The sequence below is a fragment of the Nyctibius grandis genome, chromosome 3 (assembly GCF_013368605.1).
Source record: "Nyctibius grandis isolate bNycGra1 chromosome 3, bNycGra1.pri, whole genome shotgun sequence".
NCBI lineage: Eukaryota > Metazoa > Chordata > Aves > Nyctibiiformes > Nyctibiidae > Nyctibius > Nyctibius grandis.
The window spans coordinates 15,099,692-15,122,479 of NC_090660.1; the positions used below are offsets into that span (position 1 = coordinate 15,099,692).

General features: G+C 39.0%; 1 protein-coding gene across 6 annotated transcripts in view; it reads right to left on the reverse strand.

Moving 5' to 3' along the window:
• FARS2 (phenylalanyl-tRNA synthetase 2, mitochondrial) overlaps positions 1-22,788 on the reverse strand; it is a 255,388-nt gene that overhangs the window by 200,018 nt on the left and 32,582 nt on the right. For 5 of the 6 annotated variants that reach the window (XM_068396120.1, XM_068396121.1, XM_068396123.1 and 2 more), the window contains exon 4: positions 17,777-17,879. The exons of the other annotated variant lie outside the window; for it this stretch is intronic. In XM_068396120.1, the coding sequence (XP_068252221.1) occupies positions 17,777-17,779 (3 nt within the window). In that variant the 5' untranslated portion in view covers positions 17,780-17,879. The remainder of the gene's footprint in view (positions 1-17,776; positions 17,880-22,788) is intronic. 6 annotated transcript variants of the gene reach the window in all.

The following is a 22,788-nucleotide window of genomic DNA, read 5'->3' on the forward strand; positions in this document are numbered from 1 at the left end:
GTGCAATGACTAAGGCACACAAAACTCTACTGAAAATTAAGCAGCTGTGACCTGAGCTCCTACTGACATATGTGCTCTTCCCTCACTCCACAATGAGACAAAATGGCTAATAGTCAATTCCATATTTTAAGGGAAAATCCTCATTACACAAATGTATTTTGAATGCATTACATTACAAATTACAGACTGCAAAAAGGCAAAGCAGAAATAATTCTTTAATATTCTCAAATGTGCCTCCTGCTTTTAAATACATCCATTTTTCAAGGGATTCAATCTGAATTGAATTGAATCCAGTTCTGGGCCCCTCAGTTCAAGAAGGACAGGGAACTGCTAGAGAGAGTTCAGCGCAGAGCCACGAAGATGATTAAGGGGGTGGAACATCTCCCTTATGAGGAGAGGCTGAGGGAGCTGGGTCTCTTTAGCTTAGAGAAGAGGAGACTGAGGGGTGACCTCATTAATGTTTATAAATATGTAAAGGGCAAGTGTCAAGAGGATGGAGCCAGGCTCTTCTCAGTGACATCCCTTGACAGGACAAGGGGCAATGGGTGCAAGCTGGAGCACAGGAGGTTCCACTTAAATTTGAGGAAAAACTTCTTTACTGTAAGGGTGACTGAACACTGGAACAGGCTGCCCAGAGAGGTTGTGGAGTCTCCTTCTCTGGAGACATTCAAAACCCGCCTGGACGCGTTCCTGTGTGATATGGTCTAGGCAATCCTGCCCCGGCAGGGGGATTGGACTAGATGATCTTTCGAGGTCCCTTCCAATCCCTAACATTCTGTGATTCTGTGATTCTGTGATTCTGTGAAAAAACACTACTTTGTCTGCCGAGGGAATATTCTCTTTTTCCAATACCTTGAAAATGTTGCCAACTACCTTTCTTCCTTAGAAGATACATTGCAAACAACTGTCAGTGAAAGGGACAGAGACTTTTAAATACCTCTAAAATCCTCACTGCAGTCAAGATCAGCACTCTCTCTTCTGCCTTCTTTTTTCCACCAATACCTGCAACTCGATTATCTACATTTTTCTATAGAAGTATGTGCCATCAAGAATGTTAGTCCTATGGATTTTTATCTGAGCAAAAATTAATTTGTTTAGAAACTAGATATTGGCAGTATTTATGTGTAGTGGTATACTTTCTTAGTTCTCACTGACTAACTACACCATTTGGACATAACAGAGACCTCATCCTGCCTTAACAGGAGGAGAGAGTAATAATATTTTTGCAGTCAGTTATTAAATGCCAAGAATGGGACATGTGCAGACTTGGTAACAGTGCAAATAACAGCAGAGGAAGTATAAGTAATTAACTTGAAGTATTAATAATTTCCATGATAAGAATCCAAAACACTACACCATAAAACAACAACTCCACAGCATGGGGGGTGATAAACGTGGTACATGCTGCACTCCTGAGACAGCAGAACCTCCTGAAGTTCAGCACTGCTTCTTACGTAGACAAAGTCACTTATAGGTGCCAATATTGCCATGTGTCAGTGGTCTCCGTGGAAGGAAGATGCACAATGCGATACATGGCAGAAAAGCATAAAGCTATAGGTATATGCTTTATTTTTACAATTTAAGGCAGAATTGATCAACCGCAGGCACCAGAAGTGCTGGATCCCCCTGGCCGGCTGTCCTGGTTTTAGCTTGGATAGAGATAATTTTCTTCTTAGCAGCTAGAATAGCATTGTGGTTTGGATTTTGTATGGGATTTGGTATGAGAAGAATACACTGATGGCTTCAGTTGTTGCTAAGAAATCAAGGACTTCTCAACCTCCCATGCTTTGCTGGTGTGCAGGTGCACAAGAAGCTGGGACAGAGCACAGCCAGAGCGACGGGTCCAAATTGGCCCATGGGGTATTCCATATCATGCAACATCATGCTCAGTGTATAGACGAGGGTTGGCCGGGAAGTCACTCTCTCTCTTCCGGGATTGTGGTTTTCAGGATTTCTCTCCTGCAGGATCGCTAGCCAGGGATGGGCTGGACATTGGTCAGCGGGTGGTGAGTGGTTACACTGAGCATCACTTGTTTGTATATTCTATTATCAGTAGTATTATTATATTTTATTTCAATTATTAAATTGGTTTTATCTTAACCCATGAGTCTCTTCACCTTTACCTTTTTGATTCTCTCCCCCATTCGCGGGGGGCGGTGGGGGAGTGAGCAAGCAGCTGCATGGTATTTAGCTACCTGCTGGATCAAACCACAACATGAGCCAACTGGGAAGCTGCAATGACCTTTCTGGAGAAGTGCTGCACCTCCCTGGCAATGGCAATGGCAATGGCAGGAGCAGCCCTGCCCTCTGGAGATGTCTGTGGTAGGGAAAGAAGATACTCTCCAACTCAGAAGGCATCGTTCACAGACCAAATAATGACTGCCTGCCTCTTCCAGGGAAAAGGCAGAGACACAGCAACACCTTACACACCAGATTCAACAACCATGCTACCTAAGGGCCTACATTTAACCTTCACCAGCAAAATATTCAACATGCCCAAATACCCAAGTTTCAGACACCTCATATGGCACAGTGAAAAGTTAAACTTGAGATACAAACCCAGCACACCCAATACTAACAGAACCAAATGGCTTAGATGGGTCATGCCAGAGGAGGCAGCTAACATGAATCACTCAGCTCATCCACAAACTAGGAGGAGTATTCAGCTTTACCTGCTGTCTCCCAGTAATACTCTGATTCCCGCCATCTCCTTCCATTCTTGAGGACAACTGGGGAAATCCATGACTCAACATAGATCTCCAGATGCCCTCCTTAATAACACCTTAGACATCATGCTGTAGTTTAAGAGAATAATCTAAATATTAACATGAAATAATAAATATAATGAATATTTTAAATCAGGGAGATATTACATACATATTAAAACCATGAAACCAACATTTAAATCAAACTAGCCTTTCTTATCATGCTTCAATCCTAAGTGATGGGGGAGGGGGTATTATAAGTTTTGTGTTACATCAATTTTCTATCCCACCAAGCTCTGAAGAGATCAGTTTCACATATTTACTATAATCTTTAGCCAAAATATCACCAAGAGATCCATATCTCAGACCTAGCTGTGATGTGAACTCGATCTCAACTCAAACTCAGCTGCAGTATTGCGCCTTGCTCTGTCTCTGTTCTAGAAATAATGAAAGTCTGAACAGACAGAGCCTTTACCAGGACTATGTATATTTCAACAGCCAAACAGAAAAAAAAAAAAAAAAAGACAAACAGAGACAAATTTCTCTATGGATTTTACTTCAGAATCAATAAGTCTCATGGACTTAAGTATAGATAAAGAAGAGAAAACATAGATGTTTCCAGAGAAGACTTCACTGCAGTCCAACATCTCCCATTTAGAAAATGTATGATCACGCATGTACAAAGTCATTTCTAGTTTGAACTGCCCTGTCTTCATTTATCTGTCACAGGCTCTGACAAAGCGTTTAAGGAAAAGATTAGAAGGCTCCTAAGGAAAGAATTGCATTTCCCTGCCTGGGGCATACCACTTCTCTGAGGCTGGTAGGAATGGGGCTGAAATATTAATGAGTAAGCCATTTGTCAAGAAAATTATGCAAGAAACCTTGGCAGCCACGCAAAGAGGCAAGCAATGAGATACCAAGCTAGGGCAGTACAAACTAAGTGGTCAAAAGAATGAAAGGGGGGGGATCACTTTAATTTGCTTGTCCATGCTCATAAGCTTTGGAAGAAAACCATAAATGAATGAATGGGAATATTTAAAGATAAAAATTCATCAGACTCGGAATTAGTAATAACAGGTACAAACTTCTAAAAGGGACTATGAGATGCTCTAAGATCTAAAATTCAAGTTTTCAAGTCTTGATTCCTCCAAGAAATCACTTCTCATTACATTATTCACAAATAAACTAGCTTGCTATGTAGTATGTGAGCTAAAAGGTGCTGTCATGACAGAAGCCACTTAATTATTGAAAACGCACATAAAGAAATACAAAACTAAAAAAATCCCACAAGGGACAGATACACAAAAATGAAAAAATCCATTCTTCTTGAGGTTTCCTCACAAATCATAATGAAGAAAGACAAAGACAAAATTGTAACCACTGTGTCAAATCAGCTGTTAAAATCTATATTCCCTAAAAAGACCTAAGAAATAAATCAGCTCCAGGAGTTTCCAAGTATTATTTCTCCATAAGAGGAACTTACAAAAGAAAAACATTAAGAAAAGATTCAGTCAGATTCCAGGTTCCTACCATTTATTCCTACATTTTATATTCATTCATACATTTTGATATTATTTTAATATATGTATGCTTTTAGGACCAGGAATACTATAATTTTATATAATAAATTTGAAGGCTTAGTTTGTAAAGAGACATTGCTAATTTTTAGCGTAAGCAAATTTGAAAAGCATGCAAAGCATCATCATATATTAAAAAGAAAAGTAATCCAAAACTTTTAATAAAAAAGAAACTGGTCCTATTGGCAAATAAAGGAAATTATTAATGCATGTTGATTTATCAAAACATAGCCATAGTCACCTTACTGAATGTTAAACATATCCAACGTGATCCATGGGTTCGATCACCATTGACTCCAGCTGGACATACTGACACATATACAGAACAGTGTCATACAGCAGCATTTAGACTTTCATTAAGCAGCGCTGTGCTCTGTCATAGCCTATCTCTACATAGGATCTCAAAGTGCTTTTCAGCCATTAACCAATTAAGCTCTACAATACCCCCATGGGAAAGTATTGCATTATTTATACCCATTAGTGCAGCAGCTCCCAATTCAGAAGTGCTGTACTTCAACATCTTGGCCTTTGCTTATTTTTTCTTTCCAAGTTGTTTTGATTATATTGCCATTTTTTCTCCATGATCAGATTTTTTTGTTGTTTGTAATACCATTTTACCAACAATTTAACAAGTATAATGGCTACGGTGAATAGAATCAAGACGTTTTGAAAGCAGCTTGCCAAAAATCGCCTATTAGGAATCATGCTGAACACTTCAGAAATACTGAGCTATTACCATTGAAACAACTTTCTCCCTGAACGTGCAGATTTTTAAGGCTCAAACCCACATTCCTTGAGAAAGAAGTACAGAGTCATTGCTCTGTTTGCATTGTGTATCAAACTTCATAGGCCTTAATGTTATTGTAATTATAATTATGCACTTAGTATGATCAGGAGAGATCACCTGGAGAGGCAGAAGATATTTAGGGGAGATGGGAATGTAAATAAATGAAGCATCATTGAGGCAAACAGGGATATGAAAGAAGAAAGTAACAGACTGGGTGAAGTGGCATGGGACAGACCATTGCCACTGTATCTGCTCCACGGCAGGGCTGGCCTGCAAACCAGCATGGCATTTACAAATCATCTTTTCACTAGGATTTCACCTCTGATCACCACGTTTACCAGAACCAATGGCAGTGGTCACTTTGACAAAGAAATTGTATGTTTGTCAGGGGCTTCTCTTGGGAAAGTTTCATCTTATAACTAACCTCACTGCTGCTCTTGCCTCAGATTACACAGAGTGAACCATGTCAGCCTGCCAATCCAACCAGGAAAAAGAGTATTACATGGTGGTTTTTCTCTCCTGTATCAGCTGTGAGAACTGACAGAGTCATCCGAGATTCAAATAAACGTAACACATACTGACATCCAAGGCAGGCAATAAAGCTAAGAATCTTTTAATCATATTTACCTGTGAAAACCTAGCCAAAAGCAACAGCCTGCCATAAGCCTTAGGACTTGGTCCTGCGGTGGCCAAAGCACCTGGGTGCTGGCCTGGCAGAGCTTTCAGTATTTGCTGAAGAGTTTTGCAGAACTGAGGCCCAAGAGCTCAGCAGAGCTCACACAAAGCCCACGACAACTTTGGAGTAAAGGAAAACAAACACAAATCTAACCAATGCCACGAAACAGTAAAGAGCGTGCCTCCTATACCTTGTGTTACTACCATGGTAGTAGCCCCTGAAGCCAGGCAGATTATATATGAAATATGAAGATACAGCACCTAGACAGGGAAATTGTCACACCTGGCACTGCCAGAACAGGCAATCGGAAAGAAGTGAGGTCAGTAGTGACTGATACCACATATTAGTGCTAAATAATCCTAAATTATAATCTTTATCACAATTAGAGGGCAGAGTAGAAGCAAATCCACAGCAGGATTTAAAAGCATTATAGGATGCTTTGATACCAAATCCTAACTGAACGGAGGGGTGGGAGACGCAGGTCTCACAATACGCAAGAAGGTAGGAAACGGTGACTTGCTGAGGCCAGAATCAACTACATAGGACCCAAGAAGGTCACAATGAGTAAACTTAAGGTAAAAGGCATGGCCACAATCCCTCTCCCTTAAATGCGTAAAGACCAATTGACTATTACTATAATGAACTGCTAAGGAAGGTAAGTAAGGGCAATCGGGTTTCACTTAAAGGAAAACATAACCAGCATCTACACATCAAAAAGGGACAGCCACAGATTTATAATGTGTACTAACATTTTTTCAGTATGAACCTTTCATATTAAATTCCTAGATTTCCAGGGTCCACTGCCCAGAGCTATTAAATAAAAATGCTAGTTTAGACTTGTTTTATTCTCTATACCTGCTAGCTAATTTCCAAGTTATACTTTCCCAAGTATAGGCTACCATGTAACTAATATAGTGATTGATTTTGATTTTATTTGTTTTTCTCTGTAGTATTATTACATTATTGGGTCTTTAAAAAAAAAAAAAAAATTTAATTTTCACGCTGCTACTCTATATATACTCAAAGAATTTCAGGAAATTTGACCAGCTTGCTATTTGATATAACAAACTCTGGCCTAGCGTGGCACATTGCCTTGTTTTCTAGACAACACTAGAATATGAATATTGGGCTTTATGTTCAAGGCTGAGTAGACAAAATTGTATTCATCATGTCTGATGAACCTGATTTATTTACAAATCTACTGAATACCCAATTGTGCCAATTGTGAATCGGCAATTTATTCAAAAACATGTAAGCAAAACTAAAAAGATTTATATGCATAATTGTAAACATCCAGTTCCTGTAGGTGTAAAATAAACCTGCATGTGGTAATTTCATATTTGTAAACTAGAACTAAACATTTCCAGTTGTTTACCTGTACCTTCCCCCACCCCCACTCCAGCCACACCAGGATGTGTGCTCAGCTGGATGATGTGCATTTACAGGATTCTGCTCTGTTCTTACCTCACAGCACATGAGAGCCCAAACATTTCTAAGACTGTTTTGGGGTCTATTCTCAGCTAAGCCAGACTGAACGCCATACACTGATCAAAAAAAATTACACGCATGAAGCTAAAAACATTATTTCAGTGAATAACATAAGAGCTGAAAATCATTCCCTGAATTACCAGATCCTTTATCATTCAGCCTAAATTATTTGGCATTTTTTTTTGTTGTTTGGGGCAGGGGAGGGGGTGTTTATTGTTTTGGGTTTTTTTAATAACAATTATTTTCTGTCACGCCATCATAAAAAGCTACATGCCCAATTGCTGCCTTTGACATTTATTTAGACATAGTAGAACAATTGAACTTTGTTGAGAAATATTTCCATAAAATCCATCAGGTAACTAAGCTAAGGATGAAAAGTCCCAGGATGAAATTTTTTTGAACTCTTGAAGTTAAAGCTGCTATCCTGGACCTTTATGGCATTTAATTTTCTGCCATTCCAATACACACATTGGCACCTGGGCTGAAAACTCCCCTTTTCCAATCTCTTTTTGTCATCTGCTGGGAGGCAGAATAGAATAATTAGATTGACTCAAGCAGTTACTGATTGTTTTCAGTATGTAGTTTATTCCTTGACACCACAAAGGGGAGCCTTGCTAAATAAGGATAAATAGACTAGATAGGAACGTTTACATTTTCTTCAACAAAGCTGAAGAGCAATGCCACAAAAAAAAAAAAAAAAAAAAAAAAAATCTTTTTTTAAGGCAAATGACTTGGAAAAAAAAAGTTGAGTTTACTGCAAAGCAAAGTTTACAAAAGAGACGTGAAGAACAGAATTTAAGCAGAATGAAACTGAAGTCTGTCTTTACAATTCCCATTTACTTCTTACTTTAGAGCTACTAAGAAACACAGCTTAAAGTAAAAGAAACCAATCAAGGCACGATGTTAACGTTTCAACATCAGTTAAAGAAGAATTACATCCAGTGAAGGGGTCTTCCATCACATAGTATTGCAAAATCACATATAAAACACACCACTACAATCAGCACCTGTGTTCACAATTAGAGGACAAGATTAGCTACTGTATACAGGCAGACAGAGAGAATAAAAAATAATAAAAAAATTACAACCTCTTGCTTCCAGGCTGATGCTATTTAATTAAGACAGAAGCAGGGGAAAGGTAGTTTCCTGCATTATCATTGCTAGCGTAGACTTCTTGTGGGCATTCAGTCTTCTTTAGTACTACATGAATTTAAAATAAAATACCTATAAAGCAATCCAAGACTTTTTTACCTTGAAGTCTTAAAGCCATCTTCTTCTCACAACAAAGTAGCAAACTAGGAAAAGCTCTTTTACTGCCTCTTCTCATATACTTTCAAATGACTGCTCTAATGTTTATTTTGATACCATGTGAAGTGGGTAAATCAAAATGTTTCATCAGAAAAAAAAAGCTAAATTTCAGTGGTCTGTTAACCTGCTGTACTTTTTGTTGCACTTTTGCTAAGTTTGCTGTAAAATGAGAAATAAACGATAAAAAGATATCTCCTGGTGTACCCAAAGATGACATATACTCACACTTAAGGCTAAAATTCACCATTTTGCAGAGGGGTAGCACCTGACTCATTGTCAGGTAAGCCTTATAAAGATAACTATAAAATAATGTACAGTTCCAGTGCTTGAATCCTGCACTAGATGTACCTTACACAGCAGGAATTTGCAGTTTAAGGCCTGAACTCAGATCTGTTTATTGAGAACTTCAGAACATGGCCTTCTGACACACCAGGTACACTCAAAAATATTTTTTGTAACATTACATCTCTGTATGAATGTCCTGCAGTCAACTGTTCAAATAATTACCATGTTAATCTCCATCCTAATAGTATCCACACTTTATTCAGTTTAAGTTCCACGAGCATCACATTTAGTGCAGTCAGTACATCTGGCACACTAACGTCTACCATCTCTCTCAACAATCACAAGTTTATTATCAGCAACCTGTGGGCAATTAATGTTATTATCAGCAGACTTAGATTAATCTTAATCAGTGTTTGTCTCAATTCCACAGGCAAAAAAGATATCACCAGTAAAACACTACAGTAAGAATATAGATGACTTTACATCTAGCTATAGTCATGCTGCTGTGTTTGGCCCTCTCTCCCCACAAAAAAAAATTTACATTGAATTCATCCAGTAATTACAGGAGTCTAACATCACAAAACATAGGCCTGACTATCAAAGCTACTAAAACATTCACAGAATACCCTGATCTGACCATCCAACTACCGACAAACATGTGGTTACCAATGCGCAAACAAGCACCTCCACCTTTTTATTTCTTTTCGTGCTATGAGATCATTTCTCAACAGTAAAGTCCTACTTTGCACATAGGAATAACTAGTCCTATTTCTTATGCATCATCAGACCATTAAAAATGTCAACTTTTATTCTATCCCGCTGAGAAACAGTGGGGAAAAGATAGCACAGGCCAGAAACCAGGAGATTCCTCATTCCCCTTTTATGCTTTCCAGCTTGTATTACCAAAGAACAGGCAGATGACTCCCTCACACACCCTTTCTTATAAGCACGTATTTTCTACAGGAGATTACTAGTGAATGAATGCAAAATTCATGGATTACATGACCCCAAAGAAATTGTTAATAGCTCGCTATCAAAAATGAAGAGGTGTAGTGAGTGGGCTTTTGCAAGGATCTGAACTTGGTCTAGTTTCAGGGAGTGTTTTCATTAGCAACGTATGTAACTGAACAGAGGACACGCTTAAATCTGCCGATAATCAAGAGCTGACACTGCAGGTATGTTGGATAAAAGGGCTGGAACTCAAAATTATTCTGTCAAACTAGAGAAGTGGTCAGAAAAATAACAGAATGATTCAGCAGGGGCAAGTGCAAGTTTCCGTACTTTGGCAGATAGTCAGCTGGATGCCAACAGCACAGTGAGTAAGTGGCTAGACGGCAGCTTCCTCAGAAGAAGATATGGGGTTATAACAGACCATGAGCTGAATAAGTTCAAAATGTGATTTTTTTTAAAAAAAAGAAACCATCATACAGGAATATAAACAGAAGTATATATTCCATAAACCAGGAAGCACTCCTGTCCTTCTGAATAGCAGGAAGGAATAAAAGAGTCAAATTTTTGGCATAACATTTATAAAAAATGTGAAGCAATTGGAAAGAGTCCAAAGACAGCAACAGAAATTACAACAAGTCTCAAAGGAGGAACTACACAGAAAGAATGAATACACTAGGACTATTTAGACTAGAGAGGAAAAAATTAAAAGGCATTTTCATCATCAGATCTGAAAGAAAGTCGCACACCCTATGGAATAACCTTGTCTCCACTGTACCCTGGCTAGGACAAGTAGCATGTACCTACTGAAATCAAAGTTCGAAAAATTTGTATCAGTTATTAGAAGTCTTTCTACAAATTGACATATTGTATGAGAGGGCTTGTGCGGTTTTAGTATTTCATGCAGATTTCTGAACAGCTATGCTAAAAAAAAAAGTCATAAAATTCAGTCTGCTTTGGGGGCCAAAGAACAGACTAGTCAGTATCTCAAGGTCTTTCCAGGTTTTTTGTGGTTTACGTTATGATTCCTATGATCATTATTACAATTTTTTTAATGAAATACATAATGGGGGTTATCCCTTAGAGGTCTGTCCAAGTCTTTCTTTCAGTAGCAGTTTTAATGGTGCTTATGGCTGTATGCCAGTTATATTGCTGAAAGCTTAGCAGGTGATGTATTTGCTTATAGGCACTGTCATATTTTATCTGTCTCAACATCTATTTAGTAAGTGCTTTAACATTCTAGAGTATGGCAGGTGCTATATAAAACACAGCATTATTTTCCATATTTTATTCCCCTCATTGGCATTCCTATTCTCAGATTAACTGGCAAGAGTGCAAATATTCATAGCAATTTTAAAAAGGAAAGTTTGAGTGCTCACTGACAGCCAGTTAGCTCTGTACTATTCAGTAAACAAAACAACACAACAACGTTCCTTTCCTATTACAACAAAATTTCTCTGAAATTTTTTGCATAGAAGGAAATACAATGACAGACAAACTGCAGTGGTCATTCAGACAGACACCTCCTGCTAATTGTATGCTGCTACTATGGTACCTGATTTACTTAAAATGTATTATGGTTGTGTTTCAATTAGTCCCTTCATCTTGTTCTGTGGCATAGGATAGGCAGAAAAATACATTTGGACTAGGCTTTTCCATTCATAATTTCATCCTGCTCGTGTCTAAGATTTATAGGTGGTCTAGATACAAACTCCCACTGAAATTAATGGAAAGACACCAGACACTTCTGTGGAAATCATGTTGAGCTGACAAGATACTATTTTTACTCCACTCTTCAAACTGTAGTCGTACATACTGCATTTTTTTTTAGCATTCCTTCATATAGAAGTCATAATTTCCATCACTTATGTTCTTGAGTAACTTCTACTGCTTTCTCTTTGATCTCTCTTTTTAGAGAATAAGGGCACTAAAATTGAATACAATATTCAAGATTCAGTGTTTCAACTGATATCACTGAAACATACAAAGTTCTCTCCTCCTCACATCCCAACATTTTCCTTTTCTTTACTTACATTTCATCTTGGCTGCACTCTTGACTACAGTGAGATGAAGCATTAAGCACAATATGAACCTGTATGATGCCTGTGAGTTTACTGTTTGAAAGACTTGAAAATAAAATATTTCTCCTTTCTTACAACAAGTTTTTAATCTGTGGTTTGTTATTCCAACACCCCTAAGCAGATTCAAACAGAAGTACAAGGAACATACCTGAACTTTCTTGACAAAGCTTTCACTTTTGTCCATCACTCTAAAATATGAACAGTGGCTCCTAACTAGCTACATCTGATGTGAACACCCCAGTGATTCACAAATGATGCTTCACTGTCAATATTGGTTTATTTCATGGTAAAAGAAAGTGGTAATACAGGTGAACACTGGCAAAAGCAGAGAAAAAACTTAGTTGTTTTTCCTCTATCTGTGTTCTGGTATCTAGCAAAATGTCTTTTTTTTTAATGATATGTCACTTGAGTAACAGCTGCCTCCTATTGAAAAATGTTCATAACCATGGAAGAGTCATGCAAGATGTCAGATGCATGGTATGTGCCAATGCATTTAATGTTTTAATGTGTTTCAAAGAACATCATCTGAAGACAAATTTTAAGCAGAGACAGAGTTAATTTTCTTCAGAGTACCTAGTAAGGGACTACGTTTTGGATTTGTGCTAAAAACAGGGTTGTTGACACAGGAATGTTTTCATTCTGCCGAGCAGCGCTTACACAGAGCCAAAGCCCTTTCTGCTTCTCACACCACCCCATTAGCAAGTAGGCTGAGAGTGTGCAAGAAGTTGGGAGGGGACACAGCTGGGACGGCTGACCCCAACTGACCAAAGGGATATTCCACACCATGTGATGCCATGCTGAGCATATAAAGCTGGGGAAAGAAGAAGAAAGCGGGGATGTTCGGAGTCATGGTGTTTTTCTTCCCAAGTCACCGTTACATGTGATGGAGCCCTGCTGTCCTGGAGATGGCTGAACACCTGCCTGCTGATGGGATGTGGCAAATGAATTCCTTGTTTTGCTTTGCTTGTGTGTGTGGCTTTTGCTTTACGTATTAAACTGTCTTTATCTCAACGCACGAGTTTTCTGCGTTTTACCCTTCCAATCTTCTCCCCCATCCCACACCCAGGGGGAGTGAGCAAGTAGCTGTGTGTGGCTTAGTTGCCAGCTGGGCTTAAGCCATGACAGCAGGACAACTGAAAAACCTAAAAATGCAGTTCTGAAAGTGGGATTCTTCTCACTTCATTGTACACCATAGAGTGATCCTCCCAGTGAAGAGGATGTTTCAGGGTGTACTTCTATATAACCACAGAACCTACTACATTAGGAGTAAAATTACTAATTTAGCATCTCAGCAATAAGGGTGCAGAGGGTCAAGACAAGATAAAGAATAGGATATCATATTTGTTTCCCTGGAAAAGGCTGTTTCAGGTTTCCCTGAAAAAGGCTGTTTCAAATAGACCCATGCTGTCACAAAAAAAAAGGCAGAGGGCAGTAACATTTAGAGGCTGTTTGAATTAGTCTGACATACTTATCAGCTGTCAACAGCTGTCGACAAAGGACATCTTAGAGCACTGCATTACTCAGTAATTACAGAAAGAACACAACAGTAGGAAAACTAAGCTTAGTTGTGAAAAGAAACAGCCTGGCCCTCTAACAAAGCAGCTTGAAATCACCTTTTTTTCCTTTTTTTTTCCTCCCCCCAATAAACAAACCATATACAGAAGAAATTTTAAAACGCCCATCATGCTAAGTCCCACATGATTATTTAATGCACTTTGCAGGACAGAGAGCTCAAAGACAGACCCGATGATGAAAATACATAGATGTTAGCACATATAACCCGTCCTTGAATGAAGCCAGGTAAGTGGAAACTAAAAATGCAACCAACACCCCATCAAAAGCATTTTCAAAATGCTTTCCAACATGTTTTTGTCCCTTCTCCTGACAAACTTCCCATTGATCTTTCCATCAGGAACACAAATTTAAGATAAAGGGTATCCACTGCAAACACTTTCAGAATAGAAAACAATCCCTATCTCTGCTCCCCTCTATCAGTTCTATTAAGTAGAATCGTCTCTTTTTAAATTGCATATACAAATGACAGAAAAGCAGTCTCTTGGCAAGCAGATTGCTTCTTGACTGCTAAAGCAAATTCACAGAATCACAGAATCAATCAGCTTGGAAGAGACCTCTGGGATAGAGTCCAACCATTGCCCTGACACCACCATGTCAACTAGACCATGGCACTAAGTGCCATGTCCAGTCTTTTTTTAAACACATCCAGAGATGGTGACTCCACCACCTCCCTGGGCAGTGCCTTCCAATGGCTAATGACCCTTTCTGAGAAGAAATTCTTCCTAATGTCCAACGTGAACCTCCCCTGGCAAAGCTTGAGGCTATGTCCTCTTGTCCTATCGCTAGTTGCCTGGGAGAAGAGGCCGACTCCCACTCCACTACAACCTCCCTTCAGGTAGTTGTAGACTGCAATAAGGAATTCCTCAGGTCATAGTCTTGTTTCTTATAACATCCCATCATTCTGAGGTTCTAACACATCCATCTTCGTCAGGCAGGTTCCCAATATGCTCAGGCAAGAAGTGCAAAGAAAACAAGTACACAAATAAAAACATCTCCCTCTCCAAAAAAGCTTTCATTTGAAGTCATTGTTCTCAGTGGCAAGTCTACTCTAGCCAGAATAAATGCATCCTGGGTTGCTCTGCTTCTAGCAAGTCCAAGACTCAAGCACGTCTACTAGGAGGATATTTTTTGAGAAGCCCTGAACTAAAACTGTGGATTTAATGCTTTTTCAGGAGAGAGCCTTCACTTGGGAAGAAAGAAAAAAAAAAAAAAAAAAAAAAAAAAAAGTAGAACTTAGAAATCACTGATAGTCAATTCAAACATATTAGCAGCAAAGTGTCATCAATCCCACAAGACAGCACACCAGACAAGACTGTGGATACCCTGTGTAGAGAAACTGGAAACAACTTTCTTGTAAAGAAAGGATGGGACGCTGTGCACAGCGTGCTAACCGCAGCCTTAGCACAATGGAGATGTACTGTCTCCAGAGATCTGACAGTCCGAGGAAGCTCCACATCTGTGTTTCTCCCTGCCCTTACAGATCTAATGGCAGCTTTGCACTCCCGAGGTGCAGTCTCATCAGGCCTCACTTCCACTTCTGCCTCTCAGCAAAGTGGTTACTCGCAGGTATGCAGCGTCTAGTCAGTCAAAAGGAAACATTTAACAGCAATTATTGGGTATTTAGGTGGGAGGAATATGTTCCAGACCATGCTTAATCCTGCTCTGAGTAACCTCCGTATTAGTGTTGTAATTTTTAAACTTTCAGTTGGCTTAAATTACACCAAATAAGTAATCCAAGAAATGTATTTTAAAGCTGAGAGGCAGAGAAAATACAAGAACTGACAATGCTCTTGATATTTTTAAACTAATTTCCCACCCAAATACAGATCTGAAGTGAATGTGTGACTTCTCCATCAGGTAATTTCAGGTGAGACCTCCTACATGCTTTGTATAACATGAGTTTCTGAAAGTCCTATTCATCCACCTTTCTGGAACATCTTTATTCTACAGAGTATGTAAACTATGACTCTTGGAAACCAATTAAACCTATCATATTTCCAAATCCCCTTAGATGCTCAAACTACTTCAAATAAAGTTCATCCCACACAGCTATAAATGAATTAATCATATTATGTAAATATCCTGACCAGGCAGCCACTCCTCATCTTTTTTTTTAAAAAAAAAAAAAAAAAAAAATTAAGAAAAACCACAAAAAAACCCAAAACAAACAAACAAAAACAACAACAACAACAACAACAACAAAAAAAACAAAACACAAAAACAAAACACAAAAACAAACCACAAATTAAGACTTTCCTCTTCCAGAATTATTCTGACTTTTGGAGCAGGACAGGCAACATTACATTTTAAATCATGAACCTGTTTTAAAAATCTCGTATTTTTCATATGGGAAAAGGTAGATTAACACCTTTCATCTGCTACAGAGCACATGTTTTTATTTCTTACAAAGTTTCAATGTACTAAATCTTAGGAGCACTTTGTTTAGATACTGAATTTTACTACAAGTAATTCTTACAGGCTTCTTATATGTGTAGTAAAATATCTTCCTTTCTTGACTATATACAGCAATGAAATAACTAAAGAGTAGATTTACAGATGAGGAAAATGAAAACTACCTACAATAAAAATGTAAAACCCTCTAAACGGTTAGTAAATAAACTTCTTTTCTATATAACGTTTTTGGTGTACTGTATATCAAACACAATGGTGAGTGTATAGCATAAAAATTTTACAGACATGATCTTAAAATTACCACTTGTGACTTGCAAGCAACAACAGTTGTCCGAATACAATCTACTGTACAGAAGAGATGGTAAAACTTTTATACCTTACGACATAAGCCATCACTATTCTGCTGACTAAAATCTTAAATGTCTTACTTCCATCGAGTAAACAATTAATAAAAGCACACAGACACTTGGGGATATTTGCATTAAAACTTAACACTACACTGCCCCAGATACATTTCTTCACAGGTCATACGGGTTCTCAAATCTCCCTGAATTTCCATTTGATAATCAACCATTTTCTTCCTCCCCTGACAAGTCTGTCTTGACATCAGCTTAGACTCTGCTTGATTTTTCACTCTTTCCATTAAAACCACAAACTTGCTCGGCATCTCAGTGCACATGCCCTTATCTGGGTTTGCAGAGGGTATCAACACAGGGTAAAAACGGACCTAATTATGTACTTGAGAAAAATGAGGCCTTAGCAGTACAATTTGCAAACTTACTGAAACCCCGAAGAACTTAAGACTTGCCCCAAAGTCTTGTCATCTCACAGTCTTTCAACTGTATTTTAATTACTGGACTTTGGACTAGATTCATGCTTGATTCCACTGGAATCTGAGCACAAGCACAAACTTGAAGCCAGCCAAGTGCTGTCTGAACCACCACACTTCACTGAATCCTTTTCTGGAGCTGTAAGCATGTGCATAACCCAGTGGAAATTAAAAGTCATTCACATGTTCAAATGCCATGTTGCGCAACAGCTTAAACCATATGACTTGTCTGCAAAGCAAGGGTTTCATGTCAATAGAAAAGGGTGTGGGGGGGAATTATCCACTAATTTTAACCTAAAATAGATTTTCTCACAATTTTAAGTATATCTGAAACCCTTCATTTGCTCTGCACATTAGGATGATACCAACTTACAAAATAATTGTCCATGCATGAAGTACCTAAAATCGGGTTTGCGGAAAATGGGAAGAGCTATTTTCATCTGCGAATACCAATCCATGACTACAGTAATCTAAAGTGAAAAAGACTTTTAGCAGACCTCCTAAAGTATTTCCCCTTTTAAAGGTGGACTCTATGGAGTAATGGATACTCCCAGATGAAACTTGCCACTTTGTGGAATAAATCTAATGATACACAGGGGTTTTATCTTTTGAAAGAAGAAACCATCTTGCAGCAATTTCTTCCCTTAAGTGATGCACAGATTTTTTTTGGACTTCTGTGTAGTGAATTCCTGTAAAAATTGCAAACAATTCAATAGTTCAAAGTTTGATGAAAATCCTTCTTTCGCCAATTCTTAAAAGTACATTTCAGTACAATAATAAGGACAAGAATTTGGAGGGAAAGAAGGTAAAGTGACCAGGCTTCATTTGACAAAACAGTCACATGCACCGCCTTCTCCTCTTACATCCCCTCCTTTATTTGTGTAAATGAACTGCGCAGAGCAGCCACATTGACTTTAGCAGCACTGCTGAGACGGAAAAGATCTGGCCGCCAAAAGATCTACTGACAGATGATGAAGCAGCAGTAGTATTGCAGAATAACATCAATCTACATTAACAGCTGAATAACTACTTGTTCAATAAAAATGTTCATTTCCTTTTTCAAGCACTTGTTGAAAACTGCCAGAGCATAGTTTAAAAGTCTTACCATCTGAATGACATCTGTTCATTTGATCAGCTCCGTTTTTCCTGCATGTCAGATTTGGCCACACCAGTATCATCAGTATTGAACACGTCAGTACAAGACACACCTGTTTTAAAGCATATCTGTTAACGGCTTAATGAAAGTACTCAACAAAGCCAAAGGCTTTCTGCTTGTAGAGGAAGCAAAATGAACCCAGGTCATAATGTTGTGAGCCATGTGTCCAGAAATTTCTAAGAATCATTTCCCAAAGCAATTCCTCGTTCGCCTCAGGATCTCCATCATTCAAATGCATGCAGGCATGAATGCCAACTGGCATGTCCCTACACACACATGCACATAGAGTCATTCAGAAGCAATCTCGAAAGGATGATGATTTTTCCAGTTTTGGGAATGATAAAGTTATTTTTTGCTGACAAAAAAAACCACTATTGACAAAAATCCCCAATTCCAAAATTCACGAGTTTGGATAAAGGAGGTAACTTCAGACAGAAGTGGAAAGCTTAGTAACTGCAGAATTATCTTCCCCTTTCTAGCAACTAACAACTCTCCATCCGTTTCATTCAATTCTGAGTAAAAGCACTAAGTAACACTGGTGCAAAATATTTTTTTTTAAACACTGAAGGTGAAATGTTCTGAGTACACATTAGAGAAATATATTTTCAAACCATGGCAAGCTACTTCAAAGCAGTAGGTAAACACTGCCAAGGTAACACAAAACTTCTACCAGCACATACGTAACAGCTTTGCTTAGAGCTGGAAGATGCTGTGGCCACCACCGCCACTGAAAAAGAAAAGGGCTGAGAAACCCTATAACTTAAGGTGTCCTTGATAAACCAGACTCCTTAAACATGAGGATGTAATTCATATGCTGTTTTAGTAAATGCTATCATATACTGCTATTAAACTGACTTAAAGGTTACAGGGCTCCTGTAGCACAACCCAAATACTGCAAATTTTGCCTCTTCAAATACCTTAATTTTACTTGCTTGTTAAATTCACCAAAATACAGAAATCAGGGGTTTTTTTTGTTAGCAACATAAATAAATTTGAAGCTATCTCTTAAAAGCCACTTTAGTACGTGAGCTGTCAGCACTTACATTAACTATTACATATTATATTAACCTTTCAGACACTGCACATTCTGAGGTAGATTTATAGAGTCATACATTTATACTTTATTCACTCCTATGCATCCTAAGCCTAATTCATCATCAGAATAAGGCAGTAAAACAGCACTGAAGGCGATCATGTTGCAACAGTCATAGCAACCATTTGCTTCAGTCATTACCAATTCCTTCTGACAGTCAGATCATCTCAGGGTTTGACCACAAGCAATGCGTCCCAGGAAACAGATCTACTGCACTGGTCTGAATTTCAGATGGCGTGAAGTCTGAGGTAGCCTGCATTTTCTCCTGATGAAAAGGGAAGAGATGATCCTGCAGCCTTTTTCCTGTCATGTGTCCAGGCAGGCTGGGGGATGAGCCCCTCAAACCTGAAAGGAGAAACCTGCTGGCCTAGGCATCATGGACCCAAATAATATAAAGGTGTCTTCCTACCTGAGAACAGCAGACAAGGTGGAATTTAAATAAATATTTGTCTGAGGCACATTAAGAAATTTATGTTCCTTCCTTCATTTAGAGCAAATTATTATTATTATTGGAAGGGAGGAAGCCTGGATCAAAGCTCGAACTATTCTAAGCTCTGCACATACATACACAATCCTCATCTCATACAACCCACAATCAAATAGAAAGGAGCAAAACCAAGAAACAGATATTTAATGGAAAGGTTCTTCATATTTTTTCTTCTATCAAAATGAGTAAGATCTAAAAAAATGTTTTGCACTCAATTCTTAAATCCATCAACAAAGCAAAGTCGTATGAAGAACAAAGCTGGAGGACACTAACTTTCCACATAGTCAGAACAAGCACCTGCTAAGACCTGGGAATACTTAACTATTGTAATAAACCATAGATCAGAAAAACTCTATATTATCTTCCATGTTTTTTTAAACACCTTTTTGCCACTTCAAAAATCCTATATTTCTATATTCCATGCATAACTTTTCCAGAAGAAAATCATAACAGGCTTGTCAGACCAAAACCATCTGCACCTTTCCTTCTCAAGATGATATCCATTAATTATAAAAACTAGAAGACCATGATACCCAGAAACAATCTGCTTCATTCAATAAAGATACTGTCTTTGTTTAGTCTACTGCAATAGCTTTAAACACAGAATATGTTTTGGGAGAAAAGTGTACAATGTTAGGTTTCTGTATTTTTAACTGAATTCAAATTTCCATCCAAATGCAACTGCCCATGTCCCAAATCAAAATTAATCATTAGCTGGTAAGCAGGAAATGTACCAATCATTATTTTATAAAATAAGAATGTGTAAATATTAAGAAACTAACTATATTTGTGTTAGGTCGTATAATTGCTTAGAAGTGCAAAGTCAGCACTTACTTTAGCATAAAGGACTAACAGTATTTACCAAACAACTCATTTCACTGTTTGCCAGCCAGTGAGAACCAAGCATTTTCAAGGAAAACAATGTAAAATGCACAAAAGCTTCCCTACTCCTTTAAAGAAACCATTTTTAATTATGATTTAAATAAATTCAGCTTGACTGATGTCCTGGTTTGCTCCCACCTATCTGCAAGCTTCCCCTTCCATGACCAGAATGAACGCTGCTAACTTTCATACTGATGGGTAGTAGGGAGCTGCCAGCTCACATAAATGATTTCTCATGTGCATCAAAGGAAGGCCTTTATGAGTGCCTTCCCTAACAACCTCCTCGTTATGCTCTCAGTAAAACTGATTGTTCTCTAAAGATGGTAGTCTGGAATAGAGTTCCCACTCTCAATTAACCTGGGCAGGTTCTAGATAATGAAGTGGAAGGGAGGAGAAAAAATTAACAAGATACATTACACTACTTTTATCATACGACCTTATTTATATTCAGTACAAATTTAACTTGCTTCCAACTGTAAGGTGAAGATTTGATCAATATATAATAAAGTTAAATTCAGTGAACAGTATTAGTTTATTTGCAGTGTCGAAACTGAAAGTGTTTTTACAAAAATAACAAGCAAGTTACATCAAGAAAAGGCAGCTGCAATCTAAAGGTCTTCTCTAGATAAATTTAGCTGAAAACAGAGATAGAAGAAAACATGTTAGTCCTATCTTCAAAAAGGTCGAGAAGCAGGATCTGGGGAACTACAGGCCAGTCAGCCTCACCTCAATCCCTGGGAAGGTGGTGGAGCAACTAATCCTGGAAATAACTTCCAAAACACATGAAGGTGATTAGAAGCCATCAGCATGGATTTATGAAGGGGAAATCATATCTGATCCACCTGTTAGTCTTCTACAAAGAGATTACTGGCTTGGCAGATGACAGCAGTGGATGTGTTCATCTTGACTTAGTAAGGCTTTTCATACCGTCTCCCATAACACCTTCATAAACAAACTGATAAAGTACAGACTAGGTAAGTGGAGAGTGAGTTGGACTGAAAACTGGCTGGACTGTCAGGCTCGGAAGATTCTTATCAGCTGCAAAAAGTCCAGCTGGAAGCTGGTGACCAGCAGGGTGCCCAAGGAGTCAATATGGTGTCCAATACTATTTAACATCTCCATTCATGACCTAGACAATGGGATAGAGAGCATCCTAATGAGGTTCAACAAGAATAAGTGCAGAGTCCTGCGCCTGGGAAGGAGTAATAAAATGCACCAGTACAGGTTAGGAGGCGATCTGCTAGAGAGCAGCTCCGTGGAGAAGGACCTTGGAATCCTGGTGGACAAGTTATCCATGGGACAGCAATGTGCACTTGTGGCCAAGAAGGCCAATGGTATCCTGGGGTGCATTAAGAAGAGTATGTCCAGCAGATCAAGGAAGGTGCTCCTCCCCCTCTGCTCCACCCTGGTGAGACCTCACCTGGAGTATTGCATTCAGTTCTGGGCTCCCCAGTTCAAGAGGGACAGAGATCTACTGGAGAGAGTCCAACGGAGGGCTAGAAGGACGATTAAGGGACTGGAACACCCCCCTTATGAGGAAAGGTTGAGAGACCTGGGGCTTTTTAGTCTGGAGAAGAGAAGACTGAGAGGGGATCTGATTAATGTGTATAAATATATGAGGGCTGGGTGTCAAGAGGAAACGGGCAACCTCTTTTCACTTGTGCCCTGCAATAGGACAAGGGGCAATGGATGCAAGCTAGAGCACAGGAAGTTCAACCTCAACATGAGGAAGAACTTCTTTACTGTAAGGGTTACAGAGCACTGGAACAGGCTCCCCAGAAAGGTTGAGGAGTCTCCTTCTCTGGAGACTTTCAAGACCCATCTGGATGCATCCTGTGTAACCTGCCCTAGACTGGTCCTGCTCTGGCAGGGGGGTTGGACTCAATCTCCGGAGGTCCCTTCCAACCCCTAACATTCTATGATTCTATGATCCTCAGCAAATTCACAGGTGATACAAAACTGGAAAGAGTGGTTGATACACCAGATGAATGTGCTTCCATTCAGAGGGACCACAACAGACTGGAAAAATGGGCTGACAGGAACCGCATCAAGTTCAACAAAGAGAAGAGCAAAATCCTGCTCCTGAGAAGGAAAAACCCCATGCACTAGTATATGCTGGGGCCTGACCGGCAGGAAAGCAGTTTTGCAGAAAAGGACATGATGGTCCAGATGGGTAACAAGTTGACCATGAGCCAGTCAGGTGCCCTTGCAATAAAGAAGGCCAACAGCATCCTGGGCTGCAATAGGAAGACCATTGCCAGCAGGTCAAGGGAGGTGATCCTTCCCCTCTGCTCAGCACTGGTAAGGCCACACCTGGAACGCTGTGACCAGCTCTGGGCTTCCCAGTGGGAGGGCCAGGGAAGGGCCACAAAGATGACAAAGGGATTGCAGCATCACTGCACTGTCCTATGAAAATATTGGAACAATGAGGCAAACATAACATTTCAATCTCTTTTGGTTGCCACCATTTCCTCTAATGCATCGTTAAAATTAAGCCTG